This window comes from Callorhinus ursinus, unplaced genomic scaffold (assembly GCF_003265705.2).
Source record: "Callorhinus ursinus isolate GAN/ISIS: 27379988/994484 unplaced genomic scaffold, GSC_fseal_2.0 scaffold9, whole genome shotgun sequence".
Classification (NCBI taxonomy): Eukaryota; Metazoa; Chordata; class Mammalia; order Carnivora; family Otariidae; genus Callorhinus; species Callorhinus ursinus.
In genome coordinates, this window is record NW_027397071.1 from 60,245,262 (window position 1) to 60,270,454 (window position 25,193).

At 40.1% G+C, this 25,193-nt stretch overlaps 1 protein-coding gene across 2 annotated transcripts in view; it reads right to left on the bottom strand.

Annotated features, from left to right (window-relative positions):
* Positions 1-13,294: 13,294 nt before the first annotated feature.
* Positions 13,295-25,193, bottom strand: part of BTF3L4 (basic transcription factor 3 like 4) — a 37,551-nt gene continuing 25,652 nt past the window's right edge. For both annotated transcript variants that reach the window (XM_073896754.1, XM_025871608.2), the window contains exons 4-6: positions 17,711-17,912; positions 16,823-16,882; positions 13,295-16,285 (exon numbers count right to left, since the gene is read on the bottom strand). In XM_073896754.1, the coding sequence (XP_073752855.1) occupies positions 16,239-16,285; positions 16,823-16,882; positions 17,711-17,912 (309 nt within the window). In that variant the 3' untranslated portion in view covers positions 13,295-16,238. The remainder of the gene's footprint in view (positions 16,286-16,822; positions 16,883-17,710; positions 17,913-25,193) is intronic.

Below are 25,193 nucleotides of genomic sequence, written 5' to 3' on the forward strand. Positions count from 1 at the left end.
CCCATTTGTTCTAGGAGGTGGGAGTGGGCAAGATATCCCAATACCACTAGAAGGTCTAATTAGACAAAATGAACATTGGGAAGTTTATCAATGGCCTAGATTCTGGCTCTCTGGATTCAGTCATCATCAAGATAACCTGACCTTGGCGGCCAGTCATTCCACAAAGATACATGAGGTATGAATGTTCTTATACTCATTTTGTAAAACAAATGTCACACTTTCACAAACATTTTTTGCTATCTGCAGAAAGGAACTTCAATTTCTTTTATTACATGGTATACATTTTGCAAAAATTAGGGAGACATATTAAAATCCAATACGTGGTATTCAGTCATAATAGAAACCTGACAGTAAAATAGAAGTCTGGCATCTTAAGGATCAATTTTCCCCCTGTGCCTCATAGTGACCTAGTTCCTTTGTAAGTCATTGAATGAATGAAGTAGCAAAAACCGGATTTGAATTTATGTCTAATTCCTGGATGCTTTTTCATTTTACTTGGCCATGTTATACTTATAAGCAGTCCTCTCTAAATCCCATGAAAATTATTCTGTGAGAGGAATAAATGCTAATGAGTAAAATAGAAAGCTGTCATTCTTGTGCAAAGCTAAAGCACTGACCTTCCGTAAATGTTAAATAACAATGGTAGTAATCCACCAGTGGCAGTGGGCTTAGAAGTTACAGAATCACACAGAATTCCAGGGGGTAGAAAAGATCATGAAAGTGATCAAACGTGGGGATTTTCAAATATGTTCATGTAATAGAGGTCCTAGAAGTCACAGGGCTCTTTGCAAAACATCACATTACTAAGAGCTCATATCATTACATAAACAAGAAATGATTTCACTAGCAGACACAGCATGGTGTAATGGGAAGAACCAGCCTTTGAAGTCTCACAGATCTGAGTTTTCCATTCATTAGTTTGTGACTTTGAGTAAGTTAATTACTGAGGTTGGTTAACCTTTCTGTGCCTCTGACCCTTCATGTGAAAAATGGGGAAAGCAAATCCCTGTTTCAGGCTTGTTAAGGATTACTTTTGACATGTGTATGGTTTACACATTGACGAGTGGTAGCTATAGGTCCATAATTTTTTATCCAAAATGCTCAGAGCCAGATTTATTTCAGAATTAGGAATTTTTTTGGATTTAATGTAACATAGGACACTGGTCATACGAGTAAGACCCCATGTGAGTCTGAGGCAGTACCCTATAACCAATTTTTATGTTTCTGCAGCTTGTACCAAATTTATTAAAAATATACTTTTTTTAACCCATCTTGGTATTTTTCAAAAATTGTATTTATTTTGCGAGAAAGAGAGAGAGAAAGAGCGTGCACACAAGTGGGGAGGCGAGGGAGAAGCAGACTCCCTGCCAAGCAGGGAGCCTGATGCAGGACTCAATCCCAGCATCCTGGGATCATGACTTGAGCCGAAGGCAGATGCTTAACCAGCTGAGCCACCCAGGCACCCCTCAAACCATCTTGAATTTAGTTGGGATTTTGGATTTGTGGATAAGGGATTGTAAGCATATATTATTATTTGAAGATAACATGACTGTTATATATATGTAGATCTCCAAAGTCTAAGAAAATATATTTTTTTTTTTGAAGGTGGCACATTCAAATCCTTTTTACCAGTTGATGCATCCATTCTCCAGTAACTGCCAGTGTTGGCTGTTAACAACTCAGTTTTTCCCCTTCTTGGAAACTTGTCCTCAACCAAACAAGAGCCATCTCTCTTGGGGGTGAGGGAAGTGGGGAGAATTGTCAATGGCTGTCTGACATAGTCCCATGTCTGAAGAGATTAATTTGGGGGCACAGTTCTTGTTTCAGAGTTTCCCTGTGGGATTAGATTGAAGTTGATCTTCAAATCTACATTGTTCCTTAGTTTTTCTCCCCTTTCCTATGTTGCTTCTCTCTCCTCGTTTGAGCAAGTCCTTCAATAAATCACTTGAACCAGAATCCCTATTTTAGGCTCTGCTTTTAGGGAACCTAACCTAAGATATCTGTTGCCAAGAGTGCTCCTAGAAAGCAGATCCTAATGATAGTGTTCTGGATTTGGATCACAAAAAGACTGTAGTACATGGGGTATGAGATTCCCTGACATAATGTAGAGGTAATTGCAGTCTTTCACCTGTAATGACTTGGGGTGTGATACAGCTAGAAGGGAGGGAATGCACAGTGTAATAGGTGCAATGTCTCAAGCATTTGAAAGATATATGGGAAATAACAACTATAAGGATTGTGGAAGTGGATGACTGTTGCTAAGAGCCATTGATTAACTGATGAAAGAAAATGACAGGCTGAGATCTGTTAATCAACAAAGCAAAGGACCTCGCTGTTAGTATTTAAAGAGACCCTCATCTCTTAGGGCACCTGGGTGGTGCAGCTGGTTAAGTGTCTGACTCTTGGTTTTGGCTCAGGTGTTGATGTCAGGGTCGTGATCTCAGGGTCGTGAGTTCAAGCCCCGTGTGGGGCTCTACGCTTGTTGAGGAGTCTGCTTAAAATTCTCTCTCCCTCTCCCACTCTCTCTCTGTCAAATCAATAGAGAGAGAGAGAGCACGCATGAACACAAGCAGGCAGAGTGGCAGGCAGAAGCAGGCTTCCACCTGAGCAGAGAGCCCAACATGGGGCTTGATCCCAGGACCCTGGGATCATGACCTGAGCTGAAGGCAGGCACCTAACTGACTGAACCACCTAGGCACCCCAATAAATAAATCTTTTTAAAAAAAGAGAGAAAAATAAAGAGACCCTCATCTCTTGCAGCCAGTGGTCAGAGACAGTTAATTACAAAGCTGAATTGTGAGAATTGGAGAATTTTATTTATTTTTTTTAAAGATTTTATTTATTTATTTGAGAGAGAATGAGAGATAGAGAGCACGAGAGGGAGGAGGGTCAGAGGGAGAAGGAGACTCCCCGCCGAGCAGGGAGCCCGATGCGGGACTCGATCCCGGGACTCCAGGATCATGACCTGAGCCGAAGGCAGTCGCCCAACCAACTGAGCCACCCAGGCGCCCCGAATTGGAGAATTTTAGAAAAGGCTGAATTCTCAATGTAAGAGAGTCTCCTCATAAAATTTGGGTCCTGATAGGGAAGAAGTAGGACCCTGAGATTTGAGGTAAATATATCTAAGTAGATGCACTTGAGAAATTTGAATCCCAAGATTCCTCTGAATCTTCTTGTAATTGAACTAACATAAATTCACTTCTTAGTGAGTCACAGATAGAAACTATACCAGGTGAGTTGTCATACAAATGAAACTTTATTTGCAGCAAATAAGGAGATACAGGGCCGTGACTCTCTGAGCAAGGGTGAATGGGTTTCTTTTATTTAGGGTCAGGATAAATATTTAAATAGGAAAGCCTTATCCTGTGTGTAGAGGCAAGTATAAGATCACACTTGTGCCTTAAGAAAACATGCCTGTACAGGGCGCCTGGGTGGCTCAGATGGTTAAGCGTCTGCCTTCGGCTCAGGTCATGATCCCAGGGTCCTGGGATCGAGTCCCGCATCAGGCTCCCTGCTCCTTGGGAGCCTGCTTCTCCCTCTGCTTCTCTCTCTCTCTCTATCCCTCTGTCTCTCATGAATGAATAAATAAAATCTTTTCAAAAAAAAAAAAAAAAAAAAAGAAAACATGCCTGTACAGATATTGTATGTAATGTAAAGGAAGTTTATACTCTTCCTTGTGTGGAGATTTTAATATTATCATGAGGTAAATGTAATTGTCAGTCATTCCAGAGATCACGCCATGGCTTATCTGCACAGGTGCAAGTTGGCGGGTTAGCTCAAACTGGTCTGGGTGATCCGGGCCACCAGAGCTCTTCTTCTGCTTGCAGAATAGTTTCGGTTTCTATCACGGGATGTTATACCAGTCTTTTGTTTGAGTTAAGAAATGAACTGGAAAGAAGAGGTTAAGGGAAAATGTGGGACAAAGGTCTGTGGGTAGAAGCAGGTGAGCGGTAAAAGTCAGACCTTGGGGTCTAGCTGGTGACACTCTGGGCCTATAGAAGTGACCCAGTCTCTCAGGAAGGAAGATAAAGGCTCATCCCTCCCCACTTTGTAGGTACCTTATAAAACAATGTAAGTTCCCCTCAGGATCTGCTCCAATTTCTCTTCCTGGCCATGGATCCATAACTAGAATCAAATAGCCCAACTAGGCAAGATTATATCCCAAAGTAGCTATAGGACCTGACTTACATATAATGACAAGTACCAGGAGAGTATGCCTGAGAGCTGGATAAATGGGGTTGGGATTTAAGGCTGAATAAAGAAGAATTCAGCAATATCAGGGCACTCTTCTATGAGTGAATTAATACTCTGCAAGCCCCGAGAGATAGTTCTACACTGCTGGGATGGTTCCTTGAAGCTTGAAAAAAGTGATAACCCAAATCTGTATTAAATCAAGTAGACAGGGGTGCCTGGGTGGCTTAGTTGGTTAAGTGTCTGCCTTTGGCTCAGGTCATGATTCCAGGGTCCTGGGATTGAGCCCCACGTCAGGCTCCCTGCTTAGCAGGGAGCCTGCTTCTCCCTCTCCCTCTGCCCCCCAGTCCGCTTGTGCTCTCTCACCCTCCCTCACATAAATAAATAAATAAATAAATAAATAAAATATTTTTAAAAAATAAGTAGATATGCCAGAACTGCCAGGAAAAATTGTGATTAAAGGAATCCAAAGGCTCAAAGAAGTGGGCCTACTATAATGAATCTATTATCTAAGACTGAAAAATCCACCAGTTGATCATGCTTTATGGAAGGGCCTGGAAGACACTCCATTTACTGAAGCAACAAGGAATCACTAGATGAGGAAGGTACTAGCATCATTGAGAATCTTATAGCAACTGTTGTCTCTAAGTCAGGACTGACGGTGGGAAATGAGCTCCCTAGTAGCAATGGGGATAAGATCTCAGACTAGCATAGGCCAGATGGCAGTACTTAACCATTAGAGGAAGGGTGGACTTAACATCAAAATGGTAGCCAGGGGGGCGCCTGGGTGGCTCAGTCGTTAAGCGTCTGCCTTTGGCTCAGGTCATGATCCCAGGGTCCCGGGATCGAGCCCTACATCAGGCTCCCTGCTCCTCAGGAAGCTTGCTTCTCCCTCTGCCACTCCCCCTGCTTGTGTTCCCTCTCTCACTGTCTCTCTCTGTCAAATAAATAAATAAAATCTTAAAAAAAAAAAAAAAGGTAGCCAGGAAGGTCTGACTGATGGATTTTGGAGATAGTTCAAAGAACATGTTTTTCTCAGGGCCAGTATAGGGACTGCCTATTATATATAACTAAAGGAAGTCAAGAATGGATAAGTAGACAAAAAAACAAATAATGTATTATTCTACTTATATGAGGCATCTGTAGTAGTCAGATTCATAGGAACAGAAAGTAGAATTGTGGTTGCCAGGGGCTGCGGGGATGGGTAGATGGGGAGTTATTTAATGGGTATAGAATTTTAGTTTTGCAAGCTGACAAAGTTCTAGAGATCTCTTGCACAACAATGTGACTAAACATTACTGAACTGTACATTTAAACATGATTAAGATGGTAAATTTTATGTTGGCTTTTTTACCACAATTAATTTTTTTTAAGATTTTATTTATTTATTAGAGAGAGAGAATGAGAGAGAGAGCGCATGAAAGCGGGGAGGGGTCAGAGGGAGAAGCAGACTCCCCACCGAGCAGGGAGCCCAAAGTGGGACTCGATCCTGAGACTCCAGGATCATGACCTGAGCTGAAAGCAGCCGCTCAACCAACTGAGCCACCCAGGCACCCCCCACAATTAATTTTTTTAATTATTAAAACAAAGTGGATGAGAAGGTTGAAATCAGCTGTCCTACTGGAAAGTCAAAAATCTTTACTTGTTGTCAGACTCAGAAGCTATCAACTGAAGGAGACCAGGATCCCATGAGGAAGGATCCGGCAAAATCACAGCAAATAAATATGGTAGTGACTCCCCCAGCCCATCCCCAAAGGGCACTAAGGCCATTTTTCAGATAACTCTATATTAGAGTAAGGAAAATACCCGGATCTTTTTAAGGTAGTTGAATACAAGGTCCAAGTTAACACTGATACCTGGGGACATAAAGCATTAACATGGTTCTCTTATTGGAATAGGAACATATGTGAATCAGGTAATAAATGGAGTCTTTGGCCAGGTATGTCTCACAGTGGTACCACTAGGTGCATGGACCTACCCAGTAATTTTGCCTGTTCCTGAATGTATAATTGAAATGGGCATACAAAGAAGTGGAAGAACCCTCACATTAGTTTCTTGACCTGTAGAATAAGAGCTACTAAGTAATATTAAGAAAGGCCAAGTGGAAGCCCTTGAAACTGCTCCTGGACAATGACCAACATATATAAAAAAAACCTGTCACATTTTAGGGGATCAACAGAGTCAATCCTTTAAAGAATGCAAGAATGATGGTCCCTGTCATATTCACATTTAATTCAGTAGTCTGCCTCTACAAGAACTGGTAGATCATGGCAGATAACAAGTAGACTAACACAAACTTAATCAAGTAGTGGCTCCAACTACACCTGCTGTGCTAGATGTGATACCTTTCTAGACGAGATTAACAGGGGCGCCTGGGTGGCTCAGTCGTTAAGCATCTGCCTTCGGCTCAGGTCATGATCCCAGGGTCCTGGGATCGAGCCCCGCATCGGGCTCCCTGCTCAGCAGGGAGCCTGCTTCTCCCTCTCCCACTCCCCCTGCCTGTGTTCCCTCTCTTGCTGTGTCTCTATCTGTCAAATAAATAAATAAATAAAATCTTTAAAAAATAATAAAAGATAAATAAAAAATAGAAGAGATTAACAGAGGCCCAGGTACATAGTATGAGCCATTGATTTGGCAAATGTGTTCTTTTCCACACCCATTTGAAAAGACGATCACACAGGATGGGCAACAGTAAGCATTCATGGTCTTGCCCCATTGTCATGTTAATTCACATGCTCTCTGTCCATAATATAGTCTAAAGGGATCTGGACTTTTTGAACATCTTGCAGAACATCATATTGGCCCAGTATGTCAATACCATCATGTTAATCAGACACCATAAGAAGTGTGTGGTGATTACTCTGGATGCCTTGGTAAGGCATATGCCCTCCAGAATGTGGGGGAGAAATCATACAAAGATTTAGAGGCCTGCCACATTGGTGAAGTTTTTATGGGTTCAATGATCTGGAACTTTTGGGGACATTCCCTCCAAAGAAAAGAACAAGCCATTGCACAAAGTACCTCTTGCAACCAAGAAGGAAACACATTTGGTAGGGTTCTTTGGGTATTGGAGGTGGCATATTCTGCACTTGGAAATACTGCTATGACCCATTTATCAGTGGATACGGGTTAGTGCCTTTGATTGGGTCCCAGAGCAAGAAAGGACTCTGAATGGTCAAGACTGAGCTACAAGCAATGTTGCTGCTTGTGCTATATGACTCAATAAATCCCATGATACTTGAGCCATCTGGGGTAGAGAATGACACTGTGTGAAACCTCTGGCTACCAGTTGACTCAAATATTTGGTCATCCATGCATTTCTAAATTAAACTGATTCAAGTTTACCTTATATGTGCTTACTGTATTCCAGGCCCTGTCCTGGACACTGAAGACACAAAGATGTAATAAAACCTATTCCCTATTCCCAAGTAACTCAGAGTCTAATTTAACTCTTACTATTGCATGCTATTTGATTCATCCATTCCTCTCTCCTTCCTGGCATTTGCTAAGATTCAGGTAGTAACAAAGAGGGGTCAAATGGGGAAAAACTTGAGAACAATTCTATTAACAAAAAATATACTACAAATTGGGTCAAGACCACCATGATTTGATTTGAACAAGCCATATTAGTCATGCTTTAATAATAAAAACTCATTTGCTGAGTCCCTACTATGTGCACACACTTCATATGCATTTATTTTCCCCAATAATTCTGCAAGGTATTATCATCTCTCACTCTCCACATGGAAAAATGGAGGTCCAGGTAATTAAGTAAATCATCCAAGTCATATACAGAGTAGTGGAGCTAAGATTTGAATGGACGACCACTGCTGGCACATCAAACCCTCTATACCGTGGCCCATATTTGTCTGAAAATAACTTAATCTATTCCAACTCCTCCATTTAACATTAAATTCTCATCTAACACCCTCCAGTGACAGTGAGTTCTTCAAAGCAGTCCTTTTCATCTATGATCAGGAGATTCTTATAGAGGAAATGCAAATGTCTTCTCTCTAGGATCATTTAGTTACAGGGAGTGCTCCCTCAAGCTAGCTTAAACAAACAGTAATGGTGGCAGAGGGAGGTATTTTAAAAACACAAAAATCTCACTGGCAAGTTAGCAACCCAGGGACAGAAAAAGGACAGCTAGACTTCATGAGGACAGGACTTTTGAAGCCATTTTCTGAGGCTGGTCTCTCTCTGGGGTTGTATAACCTACCATTTCGCTTCATTCTTACCAGATTCCCCAGCTTGCACATGACACACCATTAGTGCTCTAGCCCCATCCTTCTTGACCTTTTAGTTCAAGAGTCCATTATTATCTGACTCAGTCTAATTTTAGTAGAAAATCTTTAGAAATAAATGGATTGGCCCAGCTTACCCTATGGATTGGATCTTGGATCATTGTTCTACCCTTGGTCTGACCACCTATGCCTGGGGTGGAGTCACCCTGAAAACATGGCTGTCTGGGCTTGAGCAGGATTTTTGGATCAATAAAACAATTTCAGAGGAGGGTCTGAGCTGGGTTTAACACACTGTGGTAACAACCTTGTATAGAAAACATAAAGATGAACATCTTCTGTGACACTTAAAGTCTGTGGCACTTACCTGGTTCATGGTATGATCTTTTATTTTCTATGTTTGCTGTTTTCTAACCTTACCGTAAGTACCATGGAGGTAGGGATTTGCTCCTATCCATCTCTGTCCCTCAGAGCATCTATCCGAGGGTTCTCAACATTGTGGCCTTGGGGACAACTTGATGCTGAGGTAAACTGTATTCATAGTATTTGTAATGGGGTACAATCACCTATTATTGGCTGATCTCTCAAACATGGAGTACTGAGAGGCATGCTGACACTTTTTTTTTTAAGAGGGGGAGGACAGGGGGAGAACCCTAAGCAGGCTCTGCACCCAGCATGGAGTCAGACAAGGGGACCAATCCCACAACCCTATCATGATCTGAGCCAAAATCAAGTGTCAGATGCTTAACCCACTGAGCCACCAAGGTGCCTGGCACTTTTTTTTTATTGTGGTAAACGATACATAAAATTTACCACTTTAACCATTTGTGAGTATACAGTTCAGTGGTATTAAGTACATTTATGTTGTGCAACCACCACCACTATCCATCTCCAGAACTTTTTCATTATCCCAGACTGAAACTCTATCCATTTCCCTCTTCTTCCAGCCCTTAGCAACCACTGTTCTGTCTCCATACATTTGACTACTCTAAGTCACCTCATATAAATAGGATCATACAAGATTTGTATTTTCATGTCTGGCTTACTTCACTAAGCAGATTATCAAGGTTCATCCTTCTTTTAGCATGTACCAGAATTCCATTCCTTTTTAAGGCTGAATGATATTCCATTATATGTATATGCATTTTGTTGATTCCTTTTTTTTTTTAAGATCTTATTTATTTATTTGACAGAGAGAGACAGCCAGAGAGGGAACACAAGCAGGGGGAGTGGCAGAGGGAGAAGCGGGCTTCCCGCGGAGCAGGGAGCCGGACGCGGGGCTCGATCCCAGGACTCCGGGATCACGACCTGAGCTGAAGGCAGACGCTTAACGACTGAGCCTCCTGCATTTTGTTGATTCTTTCATCTGTTGTCAGACATTTGGGTTGTTTCTACTTTTTGGCTATTGCAAATAATGCTGTAATGAACATGGGTGTAAAAACATTTGTTTCAGTCTCTGCTTTTGAGTATACACCTAGGGGTAGAATTGTTGGATCATATGGTATATCTGTTTAATTTTTTGAGCAATCACTGTACTGTCTTCCTCAGTGACTGCATCATTTTACAATCCCACCAACAATGCACAACGGTTCTAATTTCCCCACATCCTTGCCAACCCTTTTTTTTTTTTTTTTAAGATTTTATTTGTTTGAGAGAGAGAGAGCATGAGCAGGTAGAGGGTCAGAGGGAAAAGGACAAGCAGACTCTCTGCTGAGCGGGGAGCCTGACACAGGCCTGGATCCCAGAACCCTGAGATCATGACCTTGAACTGAATGAAGTCACTTAACCAACCGAGCCACCCAAGTGGCACCCTGACACTTCCCCCTCCCCAAAATAACCATTCTAATAGGTGTGAAGTGATAGCTTATTGTAGTTTTAATTGCATTTCCCTGATGATTAGTGTTGAACATTTTCTCATGCACTTACTGGCTATTCGTGTATCTCCTTTGGAAAAACATCTATTAAAGTCTTTCGATCATTTTTGAATTAGGTTGTTTTTTGTTATTGAGTTGTAGTTACTTATATGTTGTAGACATTAATTCCTTAGCAGATATATGAATTGCAAACATTTTCTCCTATTCTTTTTTTTTGTTTTTGAAGATTTTATTTATTCATTTGAGAGCAAGAGCTTGAGAGAGCACAAGCCGGGATGGGGGGGGGCAGAGGGAGAGGGAGCAGACTCCCCACTGAGCAGGTAGCCCTACGAGGGGCTCCATCCCAAGATCCTGAGAGCAGGACCTAAGCTGAAGGCAGAAGCCTAACCAACTGAGCCACCCAGGCGCCCCTCAGTGTAGAAGTCTTTTGCCTCCTTGGTTAAGTTTGTTTCTTAGTATTCTTTTTGCTGCTGTTATAAATGGAGTTGTTTTCTTAATTTCCTTTTTAGTGTACAGAAATACAACTGATTTTTGTATGTTGGTTTTGTATCCTGCAACTTTGCCAAATTTATTAGTTTTTTTGTAGACTTTTGTTTTTTAAATTTATTTTTAAAGATTTGAGAGACAGAGAGAATGAGCAGAGGGAGGTGCAGAGGGAGAGGGAGGAGAGGGAGAGAAGCAGACTCCCTGCTGAGTGTGGAGTCAACATGGGGCTCTATCTCACATCATGACCTGAGCCAAAATCAGGAGTCAGATGCTTAACCTACTGACCTTAATTACTATTTTTTTAAATGATCTCTACACAACATGAGGCTTGAACTCATGACCCTGAGATCAAGAGTCACATGCTCTTCCAACTGAGCCAGCCAGGCACCGCTAAACTTGTTTTTTTTGTTTGTTTTTTGATATTTAAACAGAAAAAGTGTGTCTGCAGGATAAATTCATCACCACCTTGCTCAAGTTTACAGAATATTTTTGACAAGGTATGCCTAAAAGGTGGCAAAATTTTCAGAAGAAACACCAGTGTCGAGGAGATCAACATATGCAACCTAAGAGTTTTTGCCCAAACACTTCCAACTACGGATCCTATCCCAGGTATGCAATATATAAGTTTATGAAAGTCAATTCCTGAATATACAAAAAATTACAAATCCTACTTTAAAAAAAGCTTCAAACTTACTTCTTAAATAAGTCTTTAGGTTTGATTTACAGACTAATGTTGAGTGATATTTGAGTATATATGAGGTTATCTGTCTGTAGGCCACATAAACATAATTTTCATTTCAGTAAACATTTGTTGAATGGTGTGGAGTGATGTTTAGTGTTTAGACTCTAGAATTTGATAGATTTAGATTGGAATCCTTGTTCCCCTACCAATCAGTTGTATAACTCTTGGCACCTTCCCTAAACCATTCTTTCTTCCTCTTTAAAGTAGGACGGGGGCACTTGGCTGGCTTATTTAGTAGAGCATGCAACTTTTTTTTTTTTAACATAACCTCAAGATTTTATTGTCTTCATAATATAACAAAATATGAAGCTTAGAACTGGATCACTTGGCCCTTTTTCTTATCTCCTCCCAATTCAAAATGCTTTCATCTCCTAATAGCCAGCATTCTCTTAGATCTGCGGTTGGGCTCAACACATTCAAGCCTCAGCACAATCTTCTTTGTAGTTTTAGACTTTTTCTGGAAAATTGGCTTAGTCTGCCCACCATAGCCACTCTGCTTCCTGTCATATAAAGCCGCTTTCCCTGGGCATAAAGAGAATCTTTACCTTTCTCGTGCTGTGTCACTTTGTGATTGGTGCTTGCCACACTTCTTGCAGAAAGTTTGGCAGGTTTTAGGAATGTTCACCATGTTTGCAGGAGTGCTATCAGCACGGAAAGTAGAGCATGCAACTCTTATCTCAGGATCATGAGTTCAAGCCCCATGTTGGATGTAGAATTTACTTAAAAAATAAGTAAAAATTAAAAAAGTAGGATAGAGTGTCTGTCCCACTGGACTGTTTGAGAGTTCAATGAGATAACTCTGTATCCAACAGTTAAGTATTCACTCTGTATTAGTTATTATGATCATGAGTAGACTACATGTTGGTTACTATACTATATGTTGGAGATAAAAGATGTATGACACCCCATCTGCCCTCAAGGTGCTCATGATCTAGAGGGGCAAAGCATAAAGAAAATTAAATAATCTTAATATTGTACCATAGTAAAAATATGTGCAAAGGAATGGGAGCTTGAAACAGAATGGCATGTTGGAGATAAATGTTTAAGGCTGTGACATGCTCAGATATGAAATTTAGATAGTTTGTCTCCTGTGTAGAGAATGAACTGAAGGGAGCAACTCATAAACAAGACCAATGGGGAGGCTATGATAATCCAGGCAAACTCTTATCTGGCAGAGCAATAAAGGTTGAACTGTAGGGTAACAGTGTAGAATGGAGCCTTGCTGTGCCTAGAACCATGAACTCCTTTCTGCCATGGCTTGGGAGATGACACACTTGAATCATCTTTCTTCTTCACGTTAACCATTTCAGGAGTTCTAAGGAACCCTATTTGACCATTTTTCAGGCACCATTTTACAGAAGAGGAAACAGGTTCAGAGACCAAGGCCATCACTGCACTATTACAGGGGCACTATTCACACTGTATTCTATGAAAATGGTGCTCCCTGGAACACAACAAATATGAATGATGGCCCCTGAAGTTGTGCACTGCAGGAGCCATGTTAGAAAGGTTACAGCACAGTAGGTAATGAAACTGACCTCTATCTAAAAACCTGTGCATTTCCTACTATACCATACTGTCCAATCATGATGTCATTTATGGACATATAGCATAGTTAGGTTAAACACTGAATTACAACAAAGAAACAAATCAAACACAGCCCAATATGGGTCTTCACAGGAACCTGGTATGCATATTAAATTAACAAAATCCCATAAATACTAATTACTTAACAACAAATCAAAGTGCTTGATGTATTCTTTTTTTTTTTTTTTTAAGATTTTATTTGTCAGAGAGAGAGCACAAGCAGGGGGAGCGGCAGGCAGAGGGAGAAGCAGGCTCCCATTGAGCAAGGAACCCAACGTGGGACTCGATCCCAGGCCCCTGGGATCATGACCTGAGCCAAAGGCGGACGCTTAACCGACAGAGCCACCCAGGCGCCCCAATTCTTAAACCATTACTTAATAGGAAGAGTAGGATAAAACAAGTATAGGGTCCCAACTATTTACTTTGGGCCTCCCCAAGACAGATAAATGAGGAACTTCACATGAATGGAAAGGACTAATCACAAAAACTAAGACCATGAATCAATTTTGTACAGACATTTCTTGAATTATTCCCAAATTTTAAGGTGAATTTTCCCAGAAAATGCTTATTCTATAGTTATCTTGGCAATAAATACATGATCTTCGTAGAAAGTATACATTTAGTAACTACATCTTATATTAAAAAGTTGTGTAATATTTATGCCAAGAACACTATTTACAAAGTTTCATTCATACTCTTATTCATGCTTGCTCACTCTGAAGGCAGGAACACTTCTTTGGATTGAGTCAAGATCTCAGTATGCTTTGTCCAGGAAAGGGGAAGGTATGAAAATACAAGACAAAAAAGAGTATTGGCTCATTGCACCCAAAGGAAGCCAGCCATTAAGAGTTGTTGTCCATAGGATAAAAGGAAATACTGACCAGAGCTCCTCTGGGTGAGTAGTTACAATGTGATCAAAAAGGAAAAAGAGTAAAGAGTATATACATACAAAAAAGCTTTATGGGTCTTGATAAAAACAGGCATTTCTGGAAATATATAAAATCAGTTCCTTGAGAATTTTCAGAAATGAGATTCACCGAACTACAGGAGCAGAAAAAATATTAAGCTTTAGAAACATCTTACTTGTCTGATGATGAACTTCAGAGTAGTTAGGTGACCTTCCCAGCTCACATAGTTAATGCCAAGCCTGGACCAGGATCCAAGTATCCTGATTTCCAGATGAGTGCTCTTTTTTCATTTGCTATACTATCTCCTATATGTCCTTAATCACTTGGAAGTCTCCATAACTCTCTCTGTCCCACAATGTGCCCATCAGGGACAGTCAGAGGCAAAGAATTCTGGACTATGTGGATCATTTAGAGCTATTAACCTAACAATGGATGAAACATTATTTCAAATAATGACTGGGCTGAAATTCATCTGGGGTTGGGGAGTAGAGAGGAAATACAAAAGATGGAAATTCTGTAGACAATAATAAGAGAAGCACAAGAGGAAATATTATCCTCTTTTGTTATTTTATTACTGTTACTTTATTTTGTAGTTAAGTCCATATATTATATAAAACAGAACAGGAAAAATGAACAAATTTATAAAATAAATTGAAGTGTCTGGATGAAAAAAATACAAGAGCTTTGCCTTCTTGTCTACAGATCTCTTGATATGTTGTTGGTCTTGCACTTTAGATATCAAATAAAGATATCTAGCTTGAAAGAAAAGTAGATATGCTGCAAGGTTAAGCCATAGTTAGTTTGCTGGTGGGCCAGGAAATGATAGATTTTCTAAATCTTATCCTTAAATATTGGCTGTAACAAATGCTGATATAGCAAAATGCAAGCTTTTATCATCAGACAGCAAGAGGGAAACTTGAATTAATGAATGCAACTTACCTCCAAGTCCTCTGAAAGGAGGTGAAAAAAATAAATACTGTATTTTACTAGTGTTCCCCCAAAAGCATTACTCTAAGCATGCAGGAGGATGCTGTGAGCAGCTACAACAGTAAGATCCAATCCAGAGGTAGGTTCAAGACCAAGAGTAGGAGAGTGATTGAAGAAATCCTCCTGGAGCCAGTACCATTTCAAAGAATGACCATTTGTGCTGGGGAATGAGTCTATGGCCTATCTTTTTCTGACTCAAAAGGACACTCCTAATTTTAACCTTGCTGAAAACAGGCATTTTTGTACCTGCTATTAAGAACAGCTAGTATACAGGATAAGGCTGGCATAAAATTATTTAGCAAACACATGCTAGCTATTCCAGTTTGAAATCTACCAAACTATAGAGTCAAGGGGGAAATAAAAAATTGAAGATGGAGCTGTTGTTCCTCAAGATGAGGGAAATCTGTCTTACCAAAAGAGGGATTAGGCACTCACTTAACTCTATATGGAGAACATCTTTCTCAGGCTAGGTAGAAGATGAGGAAAAGCATTACCAAAGGCTGACCAGGACACTGGGAGACCAAAAGGAGAGGGAAAAGGGCATTTAGGAAGAATGCTAGAAGAAAATCTTCTGGGTCTGACTAGGTAAGTGAATCTAAGGCAAATGCACCAAAGATATGCTACCCCTATGCCAACATGGAGCTGGTGGCAAAATATCTCAAGACATTTTAAACCCAGAGAAATGTATAAAAAAATATGTTAACAAAGCAAATTAAAACCAAACTTCCAAGGGTAAAATCTCCTCAGATCTGAAATCCAAGATACTCACTTCTCATTAATTCTGTGCATTAGAAAAAAATTAAAAATAACAAATGTAAAGATTTGTTTTATTTTCTACTGGGGGAAGAAGGAGGATAAATAGAACTGTTTTCCAATTTGCTCTCCACTGTATACACACATACCCACACACATACATACACATACACACACCAAAAATACCCCAACGAAAAAACAAAACAGAAAACTGAGAATCAAACACCAAAACACCCTCAAACTGCACCAATACTTCGTATTTTGACCGAAAGAATAGATCCTGGGAGGAAGTGCAAAATGCAAAATCAAATGACCGAAAAATGCTGAACAAACAGCATTATTAATATACAAAATATTTATATTACTGAACTAGTAACAGTTGATGTTCTCCATGTCTGTAAAACTTTGGAACCACATAGCTGATTTGTTAAATCTAGTCCATGCCAGCTTCCAAACTCCAGAAAAATTTTTAGTTAGCTTCATTCTTTGATGCCTCATCAAAATTTTCTACGAGATCTGGAAAAAAAAAAGTAAATGAGTTAAGGATATAAAAAAAGAAAAAGAGGTAAATGAAATTCCTAACTTCTAACCCTAATAAAAACCAAATTGTGGCTATTAGAATTTGACTAAAAACCTACAGGACAAGAAGCAGAAATGAACTGGTGGCATTTCACTAATAATGCTTCATTTATCTGCTTTTAAAACAGTAATCCTAAGGAAATGTTAGTCTTTTTTTTGTCTGTGCAAACTAAGGTGAACAACATTTTCATATGTCAATCACAATTCCCACGGAAATGTTTTAACAATAACTATGCAAATTTAAAATCACAGTGATTCTAATTTAACAAATGCAGACAGCAGAGCTTTGTGTGATAATTTCTAAGTTCTAAATGGGAGGACTTTCATTCTTTTTCATTAGATTGTATCCATATTATTGTGAATCAATTTAAATTCATGAACTCACCATCAACAAAAATTAAAAGTCATTATACAATGAATTAAATGAGATAAACAGGCTGCTAAAAATCTTAGAGCTAAAGAAATGTCACTTACCTGGAACATCATCATCCTCTTCATCAATGTCTTCTGGTTTTGGTGCTTTGCTATCCAACACTACAAAACGTTTATTTTAATATTAGTTCTTGAGAACAAAGGCCTTTACAGAACACTTATAATGTTCATTCTTTTCTCCTGTCTAAATCTTACATAGTTGTTCAGAAAAAGCCAAAGATTGTCTGATCTAATACCGTATTTTTTTACTTAACACTAAAATCAATAACACTTTAACTTCATTAGGTATACACTAAATATAGCTGGAAGTTTCAACGGGCAGTGAAGGTAATATTTGGAAAATGAAATAATTCTGATGAGCTGGAATAAAAAGACATTATAGTTAATTTATTCTACAAATTCCATATGCTTGAAATCAAAAATAAATATTCAAGACTTTCCATCTCTTCTGGTGTAAGAAAGTATCCAGCTATGCAGTATGGGCACTGATATAAAAGGCTCTTTGATTTTTGGGGGTGAGAAGACACATTTGAAACCAGGGCTATTGTGGAAATTCAGAACTTAACAGTTGCCATGCCTATAGTTCAATCAACAATATTAAACAAAAATACAGTTCTCTAACAACAATATCTTCTTCTTGTCATTATTCAGAAGTGAGTATCGAATACTGTCTGTAAAATGTGGTCGGTAAATCTTTTAGGTAGTTACCTCTCAACTCTATTATTACCAGAATGTATCTATATATTCTATATGCTACATTGCAGTTTTTAAAGAAACAAATTAAAAAACTTATGAAGCATATGAGCAACATTTTTAAAAGTAAAATTTACATACAAATAAATCCTTCCAGCATAAAATGGGACACCTTTTAAATCATTAGGTTCTTTAGATTACAGTGGAGAAGGAAAGATACTAAACTGAAATACCTACCTTGCCGAGGGAACTGTTCAGCTAACTTCCTAAGACTTGTTAAACTGTCAGCACCAAGCTGACTTAATATTCCAGGAAGCATTTCTGTGATTGGTTTGGCTTCTGCATGACCAGTAATTGCAAAGGTGTTAGCAGAAAGGGAAGCTTGGACTTTGGGATTGTTGAAATGAATAACTGTCCCATCATCTTTAATCATGTTCACCTGTATGATCATAAAAGAAAAATGTACTTCACATATTTGGTACAAATAAAACAGTATCTGTTTAAATAATAATTTAGCCAATTATTATTATTTTTTAAAGATTTTATTTATTTATTTGAGAGAGAGAGAATGAGAGACAGAGCACGAGAGGGAAGAGAGTCAGAGGGAGAAGCAGACTCCCTGCTAAGCAGGGAGCCCGATGTGGGACTTGATCCCGGAACTCCAGGATCATGACCTGAGCCAAAGGCAGTCGCTTAACCAACTGAGCCACCCAGGCACACAGCCAATTATTATTATTATTATTTTTTAACAATCCCAAGGTAGTAACTGTCTAAGCTATAGATATGGGTGGAAAAAGACCCTAGCAGCAACAAAGCAAAATGGTGTAGATGGCACAAATTACTAGGATGGTCAAGAAACAGTCATTTTATTATAGAATCTAGATTTTAAATTCAAAGACTTCTTCTACTATGAGAAAGAAGATCATGCCACATTTTAAAAATAATGGAATTATCAGCCAAGAACTGGCTTCTTAATGAAATTACCCATTGTCTTACCCAATTTACACTATCAAACTAAATTGGTACATTTGGTGGGTGGGGTAGCATCATACTTAGGCGACAAGTTGTAAAGAGGTAATAGCGTATGGTAAAAAATAACCACTGAAAATCCATAAAGAACACTCAGAAATTTAACCAGATGTTTCGCTCCTTTGAATACTTAAGTAAATTTACAAAAATTTCAATTTTGTTCTCCTCATGTCATTCTTTATAAAAGATTTTGTCAGTTCCTCTAACTCTTAAGTATAGCTTCTCAACAACCTTCAATAAGCCTTGTAAATGTCAAAGAAGCTCTCCAACCCACTTGCCTGGCCACCTGAACATGCTTTATCAATCACCTTTAAAATCATCCTCACATTCTTTTGGCAACTTTCACCAACATGAATTGACTGTTTCAGATTTGATTTTATCCACTGCCTGAAAAGGATGGTTAAACATGCGCTATTTAAAGTATTATTTTTCTCTCTCACTCATGCACTTTCTTATTGTGTTTTAGTAAAGCTAAATTTGCATAAGTTACATGTATAAATAATGTGATTCCACTAGTAGTTGATTCCACTGGGTAAGTTACCTTGATGGTAACATGCTTATTATATAAAAAAGTTAGGAGAGTTAACTCTTGGCTACTTTAGAAGCATTTCATGATCCATCCAAAAACTGCCCTTGTCACAATCAAGCAGAGATGCTGAGTGTTCTCCATGGTCAGTGGAAGCGGGCTTTTCTTCCCAGTGATCACCACCACTGATAGCACCAGAAAGGAAGGGGAACAAAGGGGCTTCTAAATTTCAGGCAAGACCTGGAACACAGAGAAAATAAAGGCAAATCCCCTGGAAAATTGTAACTAAGATCTACAAATAATTTCCAAATTTTCTCTGACAAAAATCACTATCTGAATTCTATACCATTCCCTGTATCAGTATTGCAATTAAGGTTCCATTACACATATTATACACAGTAAGTATTCAATCCAGCTGTTCTAAACAAATACCATTGTGAGTTAAAAACAATTTATATTGACTTTAGAAAAAGATAAATTATATAGTTCTGAAGATAATTATAGCTTAGGTAGAAAAGTTTAACAGTAAAGTGGCTGAAAATTTGGAAGAAGAATGACTTGAGAAGGAGGTGGCATAGTGGATATGGAATGGAATGTTGTTCTGTATCTATCCTAGAGTCACATAATTCTAGTATGGGAAAAGAATAAAGATATGGTAGGACTCTATATTCTAAACCAAGACCAAATCTCTGTAGTATGTCCAGGCATGAAGAGAGTCTGAAATATTAGTATTTGAGATATTTATTATTTACAAATGTTAAAAGTCACAAGAGATTTGAAATCAATATTGGTCCCAAAGTCAGGCCATATATTTGTTGAACTTGGAGGTTTTCTACTTCAAATCTCTTTTAGAGAAATAAATACTAAAGACAAGAGCTCTTGGTTAAGCAACATATCCAAGGACAGATAGTTAGTTACATGCAAACCTAGAACTTGAACGTGGGTCCCCAACATTCCGTTTAGTTTCCTTCCTATGATGTCATTCCCATTCTTAAAAATGTTTATTTGCCTATAAAAATTCAATTCTGTGGCCCTGTGAAAGCTTGCCAGAGAATTATTTATCTCAAGACATAGGCTAAATGGAGAATATACAGATATATATACATCTAAAGATATATGGATAATATATATACAAAACAAGTAAGAACCCCCCAATCTTGAATTTTCTTCTGTTTAAGTTTCTTTACCAAAGGCTAAATGTTAGGTCATATTTTACAACCTGATAAAGGTCTTTGTAGTTTAAAATATGTTGAGTTTAGTGTGAAAAGCAGGATGAATCCCATCTCAGGCTGTGAAATAGAAATAAATTTATAAATGGTTGTTTTAAATAGGGTTGCACAAAAGATGTAGCTTTGTGAATAGAAAGGTCCAGATAGGGGTGGAGAGTTTAGTTAACTTTAGAATAGAGAATGAAGTATTAGAAGTTAAAGGCTAGATTATTTTATTTCTATCTACCATTCCTTCCTCTCTACTGAGCAAATAACATGGTTATGTAAGGCTCCTAGATTCAAGCTATATTAGAGATTATCAAAGGATGAATTGTTGGGCTGAGCAAGATCAGTTAGACACTTCCCCCACCAAAAGAAGGGATAAGGAACTTGTTAAATTCACAAAGCAAATTGTACGCATTTCATATGGAGACTTCACTTTTTCTAGTGATTTTACTGCTGTGTGGTCAATATAAGTAGATCTATATACAGTATAAAAATAAGGAGCAGACAAGGAAACAAAGACTATTAAACTAGCTACTGTACCAGCTCAGGTCCTTTTCCAATCAAACTCCTTTATATCAAAATGTTTTTTCAACTTTAACAGGTAGCTGAAGGTAAAGGATGCTACTTGAGTTATGGAGGAAGTAGCATTTTTTAGACCCCAGTCCACACCACCAGATGCCCTTGCTCTTATTTTTTGCGCAGATAATACTGACATGTTTTGTAGTTATCAAAAAATATTGTCTCTCATGTCTAGAACATTTACATATGCTGTTCTCACTGTTCTGAAGAACCTTTTTCTGCTTCTCCACTTGGCAAATTCCCATTTATCCAAGACTTGGATCAGATGCTTCTTTGTGAAGATTTAGGATTGTTTATGCACTTTCTGCACTTCATGGGCATTCCAACTATATAGAATTGTCTTGTAGTATAATTGTGTTTGCAAATCTTTGACTTTACTAGAAGGTGAACACCTTCTGATCAGAGACCACGCCTTACTAGACATAGTACGCCCCCAAGTGTCCAGTACATAATAGTCACTCAAATTTGCCAAATGAATGGACACCTCAAATACAATTTATTTTAAAATCTTGGATGCTGTCAGACTTTAGCTCCCCAAATACTAAAGGGTCATCTCACGTTTTAGAAATAGCTCCAGTAGTGCTCTTAATGAAGATGCCCAGAACCTCCTGAGCTATATCTTAGGCTTGGCTTTTCCTACTGTTCTGACTTTTCAGAATCAGCCGGAATACCCTACAGCATTCAGGGGCATTTTAAGTCATTCCTGGCAACTGCTAGGTGGCCCCATTATGGCTGTTATCAAAACCTTACAACTGCTGCCTTCGCTGACCTCTGAGTAGGGCACATGTATTAATCTCAGGAACCTTCTATTTGGTAAATCTGATGCTTGCTTTAGTCCTACACAGCAGTAAGTTTTTATGGCTCTAGGAGGCTCACAAAATTACCATTGACTCTACAGCTCTTGCTGATAACTGCCCTCTCAGTTCAGAGAGGAAGTTTAAATTCATCCATGTGATTTTTTTTGTATCCAAGTCCCCACTAGGCAGGGTGGCTGCAGATCTGAGAATTGACAGTTGTCTTAAAAATCAAGTTTTACTGCTACTCCTTCGGGCATGTAGTGGCATTTATTTATCTATTTATTTTTATTTATTTATTTATTTTTAAAGATTTTATTTATTTATTTGAGACAGAGAATGAGAGAGAGAGAGCGCATGAGAGGGGGGAGGGTCAGAGGGAGAAGCAGACTCCCTGCAGAGCAGGGAGCCCGATGTGGGACTCGATCCTGGGACTCCAGGATCATGACCTGAGCCGAAGGCAGTCGCTTAACCAACTGAGCCACCCAGGCGCCCTATCTATTTATTTTTAAAAGACTGTATTTTTAAATAATTTCCACACCCAGTGTGGGGCTTGAACTCACAACCCCGAGATCAAGAGTCATGCTCTACCAACTGAGCCAGCCAGCCGCCCCTGTAATGGCATTCAAATGTTTATCAGGAAATTCATCTTTTATTGCCTTACTCCTATATCTTAATGGGGTGAAATAACAGACATTTTAAGATGTGTCTGGGTGGCTCAGATGGTTAAGCGTCTGCCTTCGGCTCAGGTCATGACCAAGCCCCGCATCGGGTTCCCTGCTTGGCGAGGAGCCTGCTTCTCCCTCTCCCTCTACTGTTCCCCCTGCTTGTGCTCTCTTGCTCTATCAAATAAATAAATAAAATCTTAAAAAAAAAAAAAAGAATAAGGCACACAAGGGACGCCCGGGTGGGCTCAGTCAGTTAAGTGGCTGCCTTTGGCTCAGTCATGATCCCTGGTTCCTGGGTTCAAGTGCCGCATTGGGCTCCTTGCTGAGCAAGGAGCCCGCTTCTCCCTCTGCCTGCTGCTCCCCCTGCTTGTGCTCTCTCTCTCTCTCTCTCGCATGCGCTCTCTCTCTAGCAAATAAAAATAAATAAAATCTATAAAAAAAGAATAAGGCACACAAGCTTCTTCAGTTTTGTGAGGCTAAGGGACTGTAAAAGTTTGAAGATTATGGCCTTGGCGCATACTTCCCTAGGTATCTTTCACATTCAGTCCTTCTAAGCTTAGCACCTGCTTATTTCTAAGGGCTAGTATGAACATAACCTATCGTTGTTGATATGAGCTAAAGCTAACAGCTGTCATCGAACTGTGATAATGCTACGATCATTTTCTCTTATGCTCTGGAGGCAAGAGTCTGATGAGATGGATTCTCCACAGCTATGCTGTAGATAGTAAAATGGCACAACCTTTTTGAAAAGCAATTTGGCAACATGGATGAAGAATTCTAAAATGTTCATGCTCATTCAGCCAGTAACTGTATTTCCAAGAATCTCTCTGAAGGAAGTCAGAGATAAAGATACATATTATGTATATTGAAATCAAACGTGATTCTTTTATTATCAAAGCAGTATTATAAATTAAGAAATGTTAAATTATGGTATATCCATTTATTGGAATATATGTAGACATCTACACTGATGATTAAGAAGGGTTTTCTTTTTTTTAAGATTTATTTATTTTAGAGACACAGAGAGAGAGCGAGAGAGCATGAGCAAGAGGGGCAGAGGGAGAGGGACAGAGAATCCCAGACAGACTTTACACTGAGCGTGGAGACCCACATGGGGCTTGATCTCATGACACTGATCATGACCTGAGCCAAAACCAAGAGTTGGACGTTTAACTGACTGCACCACCCAGGTGCTCCGAGAAGAGTTTTTTAGGGCACCTGGGTGGCTCGGTCGGTTGGGTGTCTGCCTTCGGCTCAGGTCGTGATGTTGGGGTCCTGGGATCGAGTCCCATGTTGGGCTCCCTGCTCCGCGGGAGGCCTGCTTCTCCCTCTCCCACTCCCCCTGCTTGTGTTCCTTCTCTCGCTGTGTCTCTCTGTCAAATAAATAAAATCTTAAAAAAAAAAGTTTTTTAATGATATGAAACAATTTTTATAATATAATGCTATTTGGGGAAAAGAAATTCCAAATTGTGCCTCTAGCTACAATCTCAAACATGTTAAAAATACATGCATATAAAGATGGGAAAGAAATACAAAACTAATAGTTATTTCTGGGTAATGGGGATTATGATCAAATGTTAGTATTGTCTTCATATCTTCTGTATACCCGTAACTTCCTACAATAACTATATATATATATTTTAAAGATATTTATTTATTTATTTGAGAGAGGCTGCAGGTGCACGAGTGGGAAAGGCGCAGAGGGGGAGAGAAAGGGAGAAAGAAAGAATCTCAAGCAGACTCTGCACTGAGCATGAAGCCCAACATGGGCTTTGATCCCACCACCCTGAGATCATGACCTGAGCTGAAACCAAGAGTCAGATGCTCAACCAACTGAGCCACCCAGGCGCCCCTACAATGACAAAATATTTTTATGTTGGAGGGGGGAAACTATTTTACAAACAGAAAATGTTCATTGGGGGGCGGAGCAAGATGGCAGAGGAGTAGGAGACCTGGATTTCGTCTGGTCTCAGGAATTCAGCTGAATAGGGATCAAACCATTCTGAACACCTACGAACTCAACAGGAGATCGAACAGGAGAGTAGCAACAACTCTCTGAACAGAAAAGCGACCACTTTCTGGAAGGTAGGACGTGCGGAGAAGTGAATCCGAGGCGATATTCGGGAGCATAGACGGCGGGGAAGGGGGCCTCCGTCGGCCGCTTCTGGCAAGTGATAGAGCCGCGGAGCACAAAATCAGAACTTTAGAAGTCGGCTCCGTGGAGGGACGTCGCTCCAGTGGCTAAGCGGGAGGTGGAACCCTCGCAGGACAGTGTGGTCTCAGGACCCTCGGGGTCACAGAAAGACCGGGGGTGCCGGAGTGCAGCAGAGCTCTCAGGTATCAGAGCGGGGAAGCCGGCTGCAGAGACGGAGCCAAGGCACAGGCTCTCAGCTCGGGGTGGCCATAAACTGTGATCCGCGGCCCAGTCGGGCCACTGCTCCTCCAGCGGGGACCCAACAAGCGGCAGATCCAGGGAGACTCCCCTTCCTCCCCCGGGAGGAGCGGCATGGGAGCGCACCTCAGGGATCTGCTGGGTTTGGAGACTCCACACGGGGTCGGGTGCCAGAGATAGAAACTATCGGTCACAGGCCGGGTGAGCACGGAGTGCGGCCGGAGACCAGGGACACGGGAGTGGCTGGGTGCTTTTCTCTGGGGTCGCACTGAGGAGCGGAGCCCCGAGTTCTTGCCTCCTCTGGGGCGGAGATTGGGAGGCCGCCATTTTCACTGTTGTCCTCCAAAGCTGTACCGAGAGCTTGCAGGGAACAAAAGCTCCTGAGAGCAAACCCGAGCAGCTTGCTTAGCTGGGACCGACAAGGGTGGGGCAATTCCGCCTCCGGCAGACATTTGGGAACCACGGCAACAGGCCCCTCCCCCAGAAGATCAGCACGAACAGCCAGCAAGCCAAGACCC